Here is a 15956-nt window from a genome sequence, read left to right on the forward strand (position 1 = left end):
TCATAATAATTTGTTACATTTATATAGCGCTTTTCTGCAGCACTCAAAGTGCTTTACATATGAAAGGGGGATTCTTCTCAATCACCACCAATGTGCAGCATCCACAACACCACACACCAGCTTATTATTGAAGAGGACAGTGTGATACAGTCAATCTAAAGGATGATTTATTAGTTTCCATTGACCAGCATATGTCAGCAAATTCCAGACAAAAAACATTTTAAGAAATGATTCACTGCACTTGAACTTTTTTCCATAAGCATTTCAGTTTGGCAGTAAGACATCAGCCTGTTTAAATTTTAATTTGGGCAGGTTATATTATCACTAAATAAATGAGACACTCAGGCTCTTCTAAATCAGGTGGTGTGTTTTTATATTGCATGGATCACTGCTTCATATCCACCTTTTAAAGCACACATACATTTATCAGTGATACAAAGGTTTAGGTAGAAGTGTACTATTGTCACGACAGTTTAGTGTAATATATCAATGCCAGAGGTCAAATTTAAACCTAAGAACTAGTACAACACTTCAATTCAAGGTCTTAAAGGGGACATATCATGACTTTTTCCATGTTTAAGAGCTATAATTGGGTCCCCAGTGCTTCTATCAACCTAGAAAATGTATAAAAGATCAACCCAGTAACTTAGTTTTGGTAAACCATTTTCTGCAAGCATGTGAAAAAATAGCTCATTGCAATTTGGCTCCCCTTGTGATGTCAGAAGGGGATAATACCACTGCCATTTAGTGCAGAGATCAGCTCATTTGCATTTTAAAGGACACACCTACAAAGTGTCAATTTTAACATGCTATAATAAATGATCTATATGATATTTTTGAGCTGAAACTTCACATACGTACTTTGGGCACACCGAAAATTTATTTGACATTTTAAAAAAGTTTTGTGAAATTTCCCCATTGACATTTCGAACATGTGACCTTGGTGTTGCCAGCACAATGCTCTTTGATTTACAAGAACCCAAGTGCTGTAAAAGTGTTTTTTGCTGCTTTTTTGAGAGAAATTAAATATTTTGTATTTTTTATTTATCCTGCACATTGATACCTTGTTTTGAATTGATCATTTTTCATAGACATCTCAACACATTATTTATTTTAATTTTATTTATTGATTTATTTTTTCCAACTTTAAAATAAAAACAAACTCATACAAACTATGGCATAACACCAATGTAACTGTGGGAAGTATCCAAAATAAATCAATACTCTTTTGAAGTGCAGTCACCCTTTGCCTAGAAATTGCAAAACTGTCCTCGTGTCATTTTATAAAGAAGCTTCTTGAAGTTTCACTTTAGGATGAATTTGAAAGAATATCAAAGGAGTTCACATTTAATCTGGGCTCTTATTGGCTGCTTTTTCTCTTTAATATTCAGTCCAAGTCATCTATTTTTAAAAAATAATTTAAATGTAGTTTTCTAATAACCTAGGTATATTTTTGTCTGCAAAAGTAATTTTAGGCATTTAACCATACACCTTCAATTTTAAAGATTTGTCAATATCATTAAAGATCATTGTTAATATTTCAGTCAAGTGTTTAAAAACACAACCACACAAACGTTTTTCTGCGTATATACATAAATATCATCAGACCTCTTATATAGTTTATAGAAATGAAACAATTTTGCACATATCCTAACTAATATATAAAAGATTTGCTTTTGAATTGTTAATGTACAGTTAAATTCATGAGAAAGATTGGTTTGATATATTGACCCCACAGTTTAATCATTATCTAAAGCTTTTTAAAGACTAAATGTTGAATTGGCTCAGTTATCAGACATGGATCAACAAGAATACAAGATGCTTGGTGACAAATTTTACACATACAAAGGAATGGTGTTACCTACAAATGGCATTCATTTAAATTCTCCAGAATATATTGACAGTTTGAGGGATTTTGAAATAAGGGATGATGACGTCTTTGTCGTTACCTTCCCGAAATCTGGTAAGTCTGATGCTTAGATCTATGACGTTTCGTTTCCAATAAAGTTTTATTGTGCGTGGTATTGTTGACCTAAAATATAAAACTATATGAGCGCCTATATTGTTGACAGTGGACTAGTATGATCATGTCGAAATTTTAAAATCTCCATTTCCTCACAAAACAACCTCATTAAAGAAGTAAGTAAATCATGACATTTTAATAAATTTTTCATGCAAACTTTTCATTTAAAAATAACAACATTTGTCATTTATTTAAGCCTGGTAGTTGCAGGGCATGCACCACTGATCAAAGTCTACTGTAAAACATTGTGTCCATGCCAGTAAATGTAATCTTTCTCAAATGCAAGATAAGAAATTAAGATAAAAACACCTGAGGAATCTAAAAATATCCAGGTGTATGTTATCATTGCCTCTGTGACGCTCCTCTAGGAACGGTATGGAGCCAGCAAATCCTGACCTCACTGTATGAAGAAGATTTCCCAGATCAAGTAAATCAAACCATATATGAGCGAATGCCCTGGCTGGAGCTTTTGCAGAAGGGAAAAGATTACACCTCACGTCCGTCCCCAAGACTCTTCTGTACCCATTTACATGAGCACCTGGTGCCCAAAGGATTGCAAGGAAAAGGAAAAGTGTGTATGAATTAAACGAACACATAACCCAAAAATAAAACATTCTCTAATTTACTTTCGCTTTTCACTTAGATCATCTACATTATGAGAAACCCAAAAGACATCATGGTGTCCTACTTTCATTTTTCCAAGAACATGAAAAATTTTGAACCTTTAGAGAGCTACGCTGACATGATGGATAAGTTTTTCATAGGACGAAGTACGTATGGAGCTTAACTGAGACATTTAACTTCATTTAGAAACATAAAATGTCACGACAACATGAATCGAAAATATTTGTCCATGGAACTTGAACAGATGTAATCGAGCCACATAATATTCATTTTAATGTCAGTTATGTTGTGTTTGGTTTGTAGTGCTCGGTGGATGTTGGTTTGACCACATCAGAGGATGGATCTCAAATCAAGACAAATACAACATCTTGTTCTTGACTTATGAAGAGATGATCAAGGTGACGACTGAGAAGTTTCTCATCAAGCTTCATCACTTTTTTTGTTGCTATCTTATATTAATATGACCAATAAATAATGCTTCTTTCATCAGGACCTCAGATCCGTCATTGTGAAAATCTGTAAGTTTCTTGGGAAGAATCTGTCAGATGCAGCGATTGATAAAGTTGTGGAAAAGGCGACTTTTAACAACATGAAGCAAGACCCAAAAGCAAACTATGAATTCATGCCAAAGGCTGTCACAGACCGACCAAAAGGACTATTTGTGCGCAAAGGTCAGATAAAATACTATAACTTTGTTGTAGAATTGCCATCCGTTGATAAAAAAAGTATAAACTAAACTTCATAAATTCATCATATTTAGCTGAAAACAATCGATCTTTCATTATAGTACTGTTGGTCTCTATACAAACACAGTCATTATCATTGCAAAATCTAATTTAGGTGTCACATAAAAGTTATAAGTGTAGCTATACTGTGGGAAAGTGTTAGGTTAACTTAACTTTCTTTTTGTAAATATTGTGTTACAGGAACAATTGGAGATTGGAAGAACTCATTAACTGTAGCTCAGAATGAACGCTTTGACCGCGTCTACCAAGAGAAAATGAAGGGACTACAACTTAACTTCATCTGGGACATCACTGAATTAAATAACTGAACACAAACAGTGTATATTAGTACACTATAAAACCCTCAAATTCAGAGTACTCAAAACTTTTGTGGAAACCGATCATCTAAAAACATTTAAAGGAAAACACCACCATTTTTCAATATTTTACTATGTTTTTACCTCCACAGATGAATAAATACATATACCTATATTTTTTCAATGCGTGCACTTAATCTTTGTACAGCGCCTTGTGAATGTGTTAGCATTTAGCCTAGCCCCATTCATTCCTTAGGATCGTCTATGTTTTCTCTTTTTAAAGACTGTTACATGAGTAGTTACACAAGTAAGTATACAGTGGCACAAAATAAAACCTGGTGATTTTTTAAACAAATTTTTTTTAGTTATCATTTTTTATCCGCGGTGATGTTTTCCTTTTAGTAAACAACTTGAATGTTTTAAGTGAATAATGTTGTAAATTACAATTAATCCAAACTTGAAAGTTTATATTTCATTGTATCTAATATTTAACTACACTATATTTAAAATAAATAACTGTTTTAGTGTTTACCATTTAATGTTTTATTCACAAGTCACTGAAACAGACCCATGTGCATGTAAGTGTGAAGAAACTGATCTCAGTTCTGGCATTGACTTCACACATATAAAGCAACACATATCCGACCCACATAGCACAGGCACTACACTTCTAAACAATGGTAACCACAAAATAGCAAAGGTTTTTAAATCTCCAACATAAATGAACGTTTAACACTACTGAGACTATCTTTTTCTGAAAACCACATAAAATATCCCAACGCTTTCATGCCGGTTCATGCAAAGCATGCTGGGAACTGGAAATCCTCCTCAACCAATCAGTTGATTTATAAACCTTATCACAACCAAACGTTTGTAATTATTTACAACTACAAAAGTTTGTTAAAATGAAGCCGTTAAAAGAGTCCGTTTGGAAGTTCTAAATAAATGTTTTATGCTAATCCTAAAAAATGCATGCAATCCAAAAAAGGTCGTGGCGTGACACAATCAATCAAAAAACACGCTTTTTTACACTGCATGGCGAAGAATGTAAAAGAGTTATTATAAGTTATCAAGTTATTGTAAGAGTTTTCATTTTTAAAGATAAAGGATCTTGTAATTTAAAAAATAATAGATGTAACAATGAATCGTCTGTGAATCGTCATTATTGTACTGCAAGAGTAACAAAAAATCTATTTGATGCAAAACTAATCAGTTTATTGGAAAAAAAGTACATTTCATATAAATATAAGGTTTTCTCAAGTAAAACACACTTTTTAAAGTCCATTATATATTTTTTCTTTTTTGACACCTTGTTTTATTTAGCAATATACATGATTTAAGTAGGCTACTAATAAAAAAATTAAGATATGGACTTTTATTTTTCCATCTGTTTTCCCTGCATACTTCATAAATCTTGCTTGTGTATATATCAGGGATTTACAAACTTTTCAACTCACCATTTAATTTATATAATTGAAAGAATTCTTCCAATAAGTGGGCGGGATCAACGGGATCAAAGAATAAACCGTTAATTTATCACATGTTCCACTCGTAAACATAAACAATTGTTTTAGAGTTGTTATTGTCATACTTTGTTCTAATGCATCAAATAAATATAACACCAAATCGAAAATCAATCATTTTACTGTTTTATGATCATATGTTTTAGTGTGGTATTTACATGGCATTCACCAATGATTAAACTCTACAGTAGAACATTGTGTTCATGCCAATGTGTGTAATGTTTGTCAACTGCAACAATCTAAGGATCACAGTGGACTGTAAAAAATTATTTGCTGCCTTAAATATTTTTGTTCAATCAACTCAAATTTAGAAGTCATTTCCACTTACTATTATTTATCGTGACAAAAGATGAGTTACTACAACTTATAAAATGAAGTTGACTAGATGATGGTCATTCTGTGTGGGTACAAGTCTCCAAAGGAAAAATTAAGCGACCTGTTTTTTTTTTGGGAAAAGAGCCATGGAGATCCCAGCATTGGTAGAGAGCTTGAGTCGGACAAAACTGATGTCTAGATGTGTATCTCCTGTCACCTGCACCAACACACTGCAGACAATACATATTTTAACGTCATGTCAAGCTGCATCTATTACGATTTTAGGCCTATTTTGGAGAGAAGCTGCAGTACATAAGAATGACCTGTAGATGTCAGCATCCCGTTTATGTTATTTCATCAAACTGTATAAGATTTTAAACTATATCATAGATTGCTTCAATAAAATTGCATTTTTAAAATAAAAAATTTCCATCACTGAGGGTTAAGTTTATATATATATATATATATATATATATATAATATTATAACGTTATAATAACGTTAGGAGAACGTTAGTTTTAGGTTAGCATAACATTAGGAAAACATTAGAAAAACGTTAAACTAACCTAAAACTAACGTTCTTCTAACGTTATTATATAACATGTTCCATGTTGTGTTAGAATAACGTTAGGAAAATTTAATGTTTCCAAAATAATAACCAAAAAATAACGTTATTTTTAGGTTATTTTAAAAATAACCACCCTGCAACGTTATGGGAACGTTATTTTATGGTTCCAAAAAAATAACCAAAACATAACGTTCTGTATAAGTTATTTTTAGGTTATTTAAAAATAACCACCCTGCAACGTTATGGGAACGTTATTTTATGTTTGCAAAAATAAAACCTAAAAATAACGTTCCCAGAACGTTATTATTTGGTTCCCAAAAAATAACCAAAATATAACCAAAAACTAACGTTAGGGGAACGTTCTGTGTTGCTGGGTATACGTAAAAGCATAGATATGTATATAAAGGCTAGATGGCTCAAGGCGGAGTCAGCTGTGTCGTCACTTGGCGGCCATCTTAGGTCAGTGCTGCCATAGTGCTGCTCCCTGCTGCTGTGGACGGAAGGTGAGTGACATACGCCAACTAAAATGCTCGTAACTTGCTGAATTCTTGACGGATTTACAAACGGTTTGGTTTTTTACAAACGTTATTAACGTGGCTATAATTCTGGATGCTTTAACATGTTTCATGAATTTTTTTTTTATTTTTAGTATACGTATTCAGTGTCATAGGTACATCTTTGACGTTTATAACAAACCAATCCGTCTGAAAATCGGTAAAAAATTAAGCAAGTTATGGTCATTTAAAAGTACCTGCATCATTAAAACTCAATGCTACGAGTTAGCGAACGCCCTGTCCTAAGATGGCCGCCAAAATGCGGACGTTCCACTCAATTGGCCATCAGCGCGGACGAGCCATCTAGCCTTTATATACATATCTATGCGTAAAAGGGTAGGCGAGAATTAGCGGGATTTTGGACCATTTCTCGCGAGATTCAGAGGCACGTGTACTTAAGTATCGTCCGAAACCGCCTACTTACTGAAAATGTAATAGGGGAAACAGCACGTGAACAGAGTAGTACGTCCGAATCCTCAGTATGCATAAAATCAGTAGGCGAGAAATCCCCGGATGCCCTACTGAGCCCGCCCAGATTCTGAAGCATGCATCGGATGGACACTTCTATCCCAGCTTTCCCATGATGCCACGGGAAAGCAAAGCAATCGACCGGACACCAGCCAATCGGGTGATTTCGATACACACACAGGGCTGTTCCTCAGCACCCAGACTTCACGCACAGACCCAGGATATACCACAATTAAAGTGCTCAGCTGATTCATGAAAATAAAGCTGTAGAATTGTCACAGCTGTGTTGAGATGACAGTAAATATGTGATGGTTTTTTAGAAAATACATTTGAATAAAATTTTGTTTCATATGGGATTCACTTCTATACGTTTTCATTTATTGTGATGTTTTTATTCATTCATTTTTTTATTCATGTTTCCTGTTGTTTTAAGTAAATACAAGAGATTGCTTCACTAAAATGTATATTATCACATTGCCTGCATTGTGTAGTTTGTATTCAAGCGCAGCTGTCATCTGACAATAGATATTAAATTACAATCTGCTTTTTTACTTATTTTGTCCACTACAAAATAATGTGTAATATATCTGTAACACTGTTGCAGATCAAGTTACTGATGCAATCAGGTGTTAGTGCACCTGTCCCTCATACACACGCATACGTTTTCATGTCTGTTATTAGGTTTGTTCGAGTTTATGCACCGCTGTTAGAACCAACAGCTGGATGACATCAAAGTACCGTGAGAGCGATTCCAGAAATCACACGGAAAAGTCTGACTTCCCCCGGATTTCCACCGACTGCGGAACGGCTGCGGATCCGTTGCGGAACGGCGGCGGAGTCAATCGGTTTCCATTCAAGTCAATGTGTGTATTTCCACTGACTGCGCTCCGAATCCGTCACAGCTCCGGCCATCCGCAGCCCTCCGGCACAAATACGCAGAGCTTCTATTTTTGACGGATGCCGGACAGCTCCGCAGGGCGGAGCCATGACTTTATCGCGTGATCATACCTGAATTCACGAGAACTCGTGTTTTTTTATTAAATCTTTGCAATACAAACATTACAAACACACACAAATAAAGTCATTAATACAGAAACAACAAATAATAGACAGGAACAGAGCCAGGGGAGTTTCAAATAAATACATTAAAGATAAAGCATATATAAATGTTTTAGCAGCCTTCTTATTTTTTGAATTTTGGATGTATTTGATGTACTGCTCTGTCTATGCGAGATCTCGTGTTGTGATCTGGGCTGGTTTGTAAAAACGTCATAATTCAACGGCATAATGGGCAGAGACAGAACTAGGTATCGCGCGATCATCACGTGAATTTGCGAGACCTCGTCACTTCAGCACGCAGCCGCTCTGCAACAAAAACGGAACTGGTGGGTATTGGCGGACGGCAGAGTGCGGAGACGTAACGCAGCGGAGCTGATCTGCAGCTGCTCCGCAGTCGGTGGAAATCCGGGGTTCGAGTTGCTCTCGCGGTATTGTGATGTCAATCTCCTGTCGATTCTTGTGGTTCCGCAAGAACTCGAACAAGTCTACTACGTCATATGTCACATGATAACGTCAACATGGCGAATGCTGTCCATACTTAACGCGAACGTAGGTACTGTCTTAGCGCACGTTAAGTAGGTACCCAGTGAAATTCAGTACCTACACAGTAAGTATGCGATTTCGGATTCAGCCAGTGTTCATAATATGACAAAGTAAGTGTTTTGATTAATGCCATTAATGTTTAATTTTTAATCAGTGTATATCACTAGTCAACTAAAGGTAAACAACATGGCAAAGATAAATGCACGTTTATATATTGATTTTAAAAAATTGTCATGGATTTATTGCATTTTGCAGAAAAAAATAATCCGTTTTTATAAAAAATGTTCATCTTGCCACTTTCTTGTTATAGAAGACACATTTTTACCAAAATAAGTCAAAATTTATTAATTGCGTTTTGGAACCAAAAACTTTTTATAGCCTACTGGTTTTATGTATTACGTTTATAAATGTACCTTGTGATATACATTACCGGTCAAAAGTTAAGTATTACTTTGTTTTTGTTTGTTTGTTGATCACGAAGTAGATGAAAAACACGTAGTGTGTATTAAAAGCGGCGCCATTATTGTTTAGCTACAATGTGTGGTATGGTGCGCTGTGATTGGTTAAGCGGATTTGAGGAGTGGCGTTTGTGCGGTTTGGATGGAAAATAGTGAGAAAAGATGACTGAATAAGACGGATATTGTATTTCGCATTATTAAGAATTTACTTTTTAATAATGACCAGCTACAATACTGATTTTGGTGGTAACTCATTTTTTTTAATGGCATTTATTGCGTTTTGGAACCAAACTCAGAAGTCTCTCAATTTATTTATAAAGCACAATTAAAACATCATAGAAATTAAACTAGTTTGCACATATCCTAACTAATATACTAAAAGATTTGCTTATAAATTGTTCATGTACAGTTAAATTCATGAGAAAGATTTGTTTGATATATTGACCCTAAGTTTAATCATTATCTAAAGCTTTTTAAAGACTTAATGTTCAATTGGCTCAGTAACAGATATGGCTCAACAAGAATACAAGATGCTTGGTGACAAATTCTTCACACACAAAGGAATGGTGTTACCTACAAAAGGCCTTCATTTAAATTCTCCAGAATATATTGACAGTTTGAGGGATTTTGAAATAAGGGATGATGACGTCTTTGTCGTTACCTTCCCAAAATCTGGTAAGTCTGATGCTTAGATTGCAATAAAGTTTTATTGTGCATGGTATTGTTGACCTAAAATATTAAACTATATAAAATCTGTCATGAGCGCCTATATTGTTGACAGTGGACTAGTATAATAATATCGAAATTTTGAAAGCTCCATTTCCTCACAAAAAATATAAGTAAACATGACATTTTAATTCATTTTCATGCAAAATTTTCTTTTAAAATAACAACTGTTAATCTTTTTTAGCGTGGGAGTTACTGGGCATGTACCACTTATCAAAGTCTACTAAACATTGTGTCCATTTCAGTAAATGTAATGTTTCTCAAATGCAACAACACCTGAGGAATCTAAAAATACCCCATCCTTGCCTCTGTGACGCTCCTCCAGGAACGGTTTGGAGCCAGCAAATCCTGACCTCACTGTATGAAGAAGATTTCCCAGATCAAGTAAATGAAACCACGTATGAGCGGATGCCCTGGCTGGAGCTTTTGCAGAAGGAGAAAGATTACAGCTCACGTCCGTCCCCAAGACTCTTTTGTTCCCATTTACATGAGCACCTGGTACCCAAAGGATTGCAAGGAAAAGGAAAAGTGTGTATGAATTAAATCACCCAAAAATAAAAAAAATCTTATAACTAACTTATGCTTTTCTCTTAGATCATCTACATTATGAGAAATCCAAAAGACATCATGGTGTCTTACTTTCATTTTTCAAAAAACATGAAAAATTTTGAACATTCAGAGAGCTACGCTGACATGATGGATAAGTTTTTCATAGGACGAAGTACGTATAGAGCTTTACCGAGACATTTAACTTCATTTAGAAACATAAAATGTCACGACAACACAAATTGAATATTTGTCTCTGGAACTTGAAGAGCTGTGATTGAGCCACATTTTAATTTATTTTAAAGTCAGTTATGTTGTCTTTGGTTTGTAGTGCTCGGTGGATGTTGGTTTGACCACATCAGAGGATGGATCTCAAATCAAGACAAATACAACATCTTGTTCTTGACTTATGAAGAGATGATCAAGGTGACGACTGAGCAGTTTCTCATCAAGCTTCATCACTTTTTCTGGTGCTATGTATTCTTATATTAATATGACCAATAAATAATGCTTCTTTTATCAGGACCTCAGATCTGTCATTGTGAAAATCTGTAAGTTTCTGGGCAAGAATCAGTCAGATGCTGCGATTGATAAAGTTGTGGAAAAGGCAACTTTTAACAACATGAAGCAAGACCCAAAAGCAAACTATGAATTCATGCCAAAGATTATCACAGACCAACCAAAAGGACTATTTGTGCGCAAAGGTCAGATAAAATACTATAACTTTGTTGTAGAATTACCATCCATTGATAAAAAAAAGTATGAACTTGATAAATTCATCATCTTTAGCTGAAAACAATCGATCTTTCATAATAGTACTGTTGGTCTCTATATAAACACAGTCATTATCATTGCAATATCCAGGTGTCGCGTAAAAGTCATTAGTGTAGCTTACTGTTGGAAAATGTTAAATAACTAAACTTTCTTTTTGTAAATACTGTGTTACAGGAACAATTGGAGATTGGAAAAACTCATTAACTGTAGCTCAGAATGAACGCTTTGACCGCGTCTACCAAGAGAAAATGAAGGGACTTCAACTTAACTTCATCTGGGACATCGCTGAATTAAATAACTGATCACAAACAGTGTTTATTAGTACACTAGAAAACCCTCAAGTTCATAGTACTCAAAACTTTTGTGGAAACCGGTTATCTAAAAACATTTAAAGGAAAACACCACTGTTTTTCTATATTTTACTATGTTCTTACCTCCACAGATAAATTATTACATACCTATATTTTTTTCAATGCGTGCACTTAATCTTTGTACAGCGCCTTGTGAATGTGTTAGCATTTAGCCTAGCCTCATTCATTCCTTAGGATTTAAACAGGGATGAATTTAGAAGCCACCAAACACTTCCATGTTTTCTCTATTTAAAGATTCTTACACGAGTAGTTACACAAGTAAGTATGGTGGCACAAAATAAAACCTGGTGATTTTTTTAAGCGATTTTTGTAAGTTCTCATTTTTTATCCGCAGTGATGTTTTCCTTTAAGTAAACAACTTAAAATGTTTTAAGTGAATAATATTTGTAAACTACAATTAATCCAAACTTAAAAGTTTATATTTCATCATATTTAATATTTCATAATGCAGGCTCATGCAAAGCATGCTGGGAACTGGAAATCCCGCTCAACCAATCATGTTGATTTAATGTTAAACTGCCGTAAACCTTATCACAACCATCAAAAGTTTGTAATTATTTGCAGTGTTTGTTAAAATAAAGCTGTTGTATTAAAATGACTCTGTTTGGAAGTTCTAAATACATTTTTATGCTAATGCTAAAAAAATCCAAAATGCTAAAAATGGGCGTGGCTTGACAAAATCAATCAAAAAACACGTGGCGAAGAATGTAACGTTATAAACAGCCCCCTCTGTGTTTTGACTAAGGTTGTGCAGTCCCATCAATTTTCACACAAACCTATTGGGGCATGTTGTCACGCATTTTAGGGCAGACCTCCCTGCTAAAAAAACAATAGACATCATCACAGAAATTCTTTTGGTTTTATTGGGAATTTTATTGGTTCTAATAGAATATGACCCAAAACACACTACAGTGTACTGGTTTTAATGGTAAAAGCTAATGGTTCCTATTGGTATTTTAATGGAAACCATTAGAATTGTCTGTAATGCTTTTATTGTTTTTTTCAGCAGACCTCTGTGAATAGATTTAAACTGAAACAATGCTAAATTTATAAAATAATTTTTATTGTCTTTACTAATTTTCCTTTGGCAGTGACATTCACAACTAATTATATCATCATTACGTAAATGACTTAATCTTCGGTTTTGTAGCGCATGAATCAATATAGCGTGGGATTTTCATTTTCACATATCATAACATGAATTTATCAGCGATGCCAAGGTTCAGGTAGTACTCGTATTTAGCTATTGTCAGCACAGTGTGATGTAATATGTCCCGGAGAGTAAGGTAAATATAACTTTATCGGAGATCAAGTTTAGACAAACAGGATAATATTGTTGACAAATTTACCACTCTAAAAAATATTGGGTTGTTTTTAACCCCGGACTGGGTAACTATAGGACAGAACACATTTCTGGGTTAAAGTGACCCAAATAATGGGTTGTTTTAACCCAACTGCTGGGGTGTTTCAACATGGTTAATTAACAATAACCCAGCAGTTGGGTTAAAACAACCCATTATTTGGGTCATCAGTGTAACAATGTCCCAAAGAGAAAGGTGAATGACCTTATCGGAGATCAAGTTTAGACAAACGGAAGTACAATATTGTTATGACACATTTACCATATGCAAAAATATTTCACAGTGTTTTGGGCGTCATTGTGGTATGAGAAGCTTACAGTGCATTTAACTTTCTAAAGATTTTATTAATTCAGATATACCGCAGCATCTCTGTGTCCACTCTCTGACTGGAGAGCGAAGACGACGGCAGTTTCTGAAGTTCGTTGCATAAACAGGTAGATTCATTAATTTGGAAGTTTTTTATGTATTTCTTACGGTACTGAATTGCTGTCGGTGTTCTAAAAGTGCTAACAACTTAGCAAGCTAACAACAAAATATCCACATTCTTAGTATTAACGTTACAATTGTCTAATCGGTTTAATTAGATCAGATCTAAATAAAAACACTAAATTTCCTATTGTTGGCACACTTTGTAGACAAAAAATACAAAAAACACAAATGCCTTTACAAAATAAAGACAGAGAACGAAAAGGGAGGCTGCTAAAGGCAGTTCAACATTGCAAACACGGTTTCAAAGCTCCATTCAACGTTACCTGTCTGCACAATCTGAGGCTGCAGTTTCAGGACCGCAGTTCTAGGACCCTAGTTTTTTGTGACAGCGGCACCTAGCGAAACTGCAGCCTCCGGTTTATACTTTTACCCAATTTTAACTAACAAGTTTTTACAACCAATGTAATACAGTTTTATTGTGCTGTCACAATGTCAACACAACACAAGCATTCGTGCAACAGTTTAGTTAAACGAATGCTAACAATTAATTTACAGCATTATTCTATGTAAAGCACTTTGAATGACCTCTGTGTTTGAAATGTGCTATACAAATAAACTTGCCTTGCCTTGCGTATGGTGTCTATGAATTCAAGACTATTTAGCGATCACGATTGTATTTAATGTTCAAATAAAAATTTATTCACATTTGATACACTCTGATTGCCATCCATCTTTGCTGGTCCTCTATTTCGCTAGTTGGCATTGTCACTAAAAACCTAGGGTCCTAGAACTGCGGTCCTGAAACGGCAGCCTCCAGTTGTGCAGGCAGACACTACTCGCTCTATTAAGCCTGTTTTTATTACAAATATATTCCAAAGAAAAGTGAATGGTTTATAAATAATTTTGGCATTAAGGAATAATGCAAAAGAAGTTAAATTAAGGCTTTTCAACCTAAGTCCAGTGGGTTTTGTACAGATGTAAATTTGTGTGTATAATATGTACAGTATGAGTGTGACTTATGAAATGTAGTTTTCACAGAGCTGTGTGTTTCTCTAGTTTTCTTGCTAATTAATTCGTTTGTTTAGTTCATTTTAACACGATTATCAGCATACTAAAGTTTAAAGGAACACGCCCACATTTTGGGAATTTAGCTTATTCACTGTATCCCCCAGAGTTAGATAAGTCCATACATAGCTTTCTCATCTCCGTGCGTGGTGTAACTCTGTCTGGCGCAGCCTCCGCAAGCTTAGCTTAGCACAAAGACTGGAAGTGAATGGCTCCAGCTAGCATACTGCTCCCAATAAGTGACAGAATAACAAAAACATTTTCCTATTTATGTTTTGTGATTTGTATAGTACAAATATCAAGGTCATATGAGACACAGCCATCTTTTAACAGTAAACATACTCGGAACTATATTCTCAGAAGGCGAAGCACTGCTACATGGGCGGAGCGATTTGCACAACTCTGACCAAACTCTCTGCTCCTCACCAGGTGCTGCGAGCATACAAATACAAATCCCAACACACAAATAGGAAAATGCTCATTTTATTTTGTCACTTATTGGGAGCAGTATGCTAGCTGGAGCCATTCACTTCCAGTCTTTGTGCTAAGCTAAGCTTGCGGAGGCTGCGTCAGACAGAGTTACACCACGCACGGAGATGAGAAAGCTATGTGGACTTATCTAACTCTGGGGAATACTGTGAATAAGCTAAATTCCCAAAATGTGGGCATGTTCCTTTAAAAAAATTATCCGGCCATCACACCGTGGCCTCATTTACCATTCGGCCCTCAAATGAGTTTGACACCCCTGTTTTTTAAAAAAAGGGATCTACAAAACTAAATTATGTCAAAGATGTAACAATGAATCGTCTGTGAATCCTCATTAGCATACTGCAAGAGTAACAAAAATCTATTTGATGCAAACTCATAAAAAAGTAAGTTATATGAATATGAATATGATGTTTTCTTAAGTAAAACACTTTTTTTTGAAAGTCTATTATCAGGGCTCCAGACTAACTTTTTTCACTAGGAGCACAGTGGCCCCCAACTGAAAATTTTAGGGGCGCAACCAAAAAATTTAGGGGCACACACCGTAAATCAACATGCTATCCAAATAATCACATTTCTACAAATTTTCACTGTATTACTAATACATTCTTTGATGATAGATGCAGAAAGTACAATGTGCTGTTTCAAATTCAGTGTCACATCACAAAAAAGGTCAAATTTACTGGTCGCACATGTGCGACTGGATGTAAAATTCAGTGGCACAGTCTCAAATTTGGTGGCAGTCTGGAGCCCTGATTTTATGTTCTTTTTTGACACAAAGTACGCCTACCTTGCGTTATTTGGCAATATATATGATTTAAGTAGGCTACTAATAAAAACATAAAAATACCTTATAGGGCTGCACGATTATGGCAAAAAATTTGCCGTGTTCAAAGACAAATGCTTTAAAAAGCAGGAGAAAGCGGGGCCTCCTGCGTTTCCCATGCATCTTAGATGTGGATCCTAATGCAAGAATTCTTCCAATAATAGGTCAGGACAAAATCAACTTAGGCATAAAGTG

At 35.0% G+C, this 15956-nt stretch overlaps 2 protein-coding genes across 7 annotated transcripts; both read left to right on the forward strand.

The window, feature by feature from the left end:
- Window positions 1-1797: 1797 nt before the first annotated feature.
- LOC135726857 (amine sulfotransferase-like) lies at window positions 1798-4220 on the forward strand. The gene is made up of 6 exons (XM_065244670.1): window positions 1798-1963; window positions 2392-2594; window positions 2667-2793; window positions 2951-3045; window positions 3138-3318; window positions 3574-4220. Exons 1-6 carry the CDS (start codon window positions 1798-1800, stop codon window positions 3699-3701), a joined length of 900 nt encoding a protein of 299 aa, XP_065100742.1. The 3' UTR covers window positions 3702-4220.
- A 4449-nt stretch (window positions 4221-8669) lies between these two features.
- LOC135726769 (amine sulfotransferase-like) lies at window positions 8670-12192 on the forward strand. Of its 6 annotated transcripts, none has more exons than XM_065244663.2 (7): window positions 8670-8829; window positions 9679-9852; window positions 10229-10431; window positions 10498-10624; window positions 10781-10875; window positions 10973-11153; window positions 11398-12192. In XM_065244663.2, the coding sequence occupies exons 2-7, from the start codon at window positions 9687-9689 to the stop codon at window positions 11523-11525; spliced, it is 900 nt and encodes a 299-aa protein (XP_065100735.1). In that variant the 5' UTR covers window positions 8670-8829; window positions 9679-9686; the 3' UTR covers window positions 11526-12192. The 6 variants fall into 6 exon arrangements, with proteins under 6 accessions (XP_065100735.1, XP_065100736.1, XP_065100737.1 ...); XM_065244664.2 differs by having other exon boundaries at window positions 8675-8829; window positions 9685-9852; XM_065244665.2 differs by having other exon boundaries at window positions 8684-8783.
- The last annotated feature ends 3764 nt before the right edge of the window (window positions 12193-15956 follow it).

This window comes from Paramisgurnus dabryanus, chromosome 24, assembly GCF_030506205.2.
Source record: "Paramisgurnus dabryanus chromosome 24, PD_genome_1.1, whole genome shotgun sequence".
Lineage (NCBI taxonomy): Eukaryota > Metazoa > Chordata > Actinopteri > Cypriniformes > Cobitidae > Paramisgurnus > Paramisgurnus dabryanus.

Coding starts and splice junctions, on each gene's coding strand:
- LOC135726857 (XM_065244670.1), top strand. CDS start 1,798: ATGGATCAACAAGAATACAAGATGCTTGGTGACAAATTTTACACATAC. Junction 3,046..3,137: donor CTTATGAAGAGATGATCAAG/GTGACGACTGAG, acceptor TTCTTTCATCAG/GACCTCAGATCCGTCATTGT. Junction 3,319..3,573: donor AGGACTATTTGTGCGCAAAG/GTCAGATAAAAT, acceptor ATTGTGTTACAG/GAACAATTGGAGATTGGAAG.
- LOC135726769 (XM_065244662.2), top strand. CDS start 8,702: ATGCTGTCCATACTTAACGCGAACGTAG. Junction 10,432..10,497: donor GATTGCAAGGAAAAGGAAAA/GTGTGTATGAAT, acceptor CTTTTCTCTTAG/ATCATCTACATTATGAGAAA. Junction 10,876..10,972: donor CTTATGAAGAGATGATCAAG/GTGACGACTGAG, acceptor TTCTTTTATCAG/GACCTCAGATCTGTCATTGT.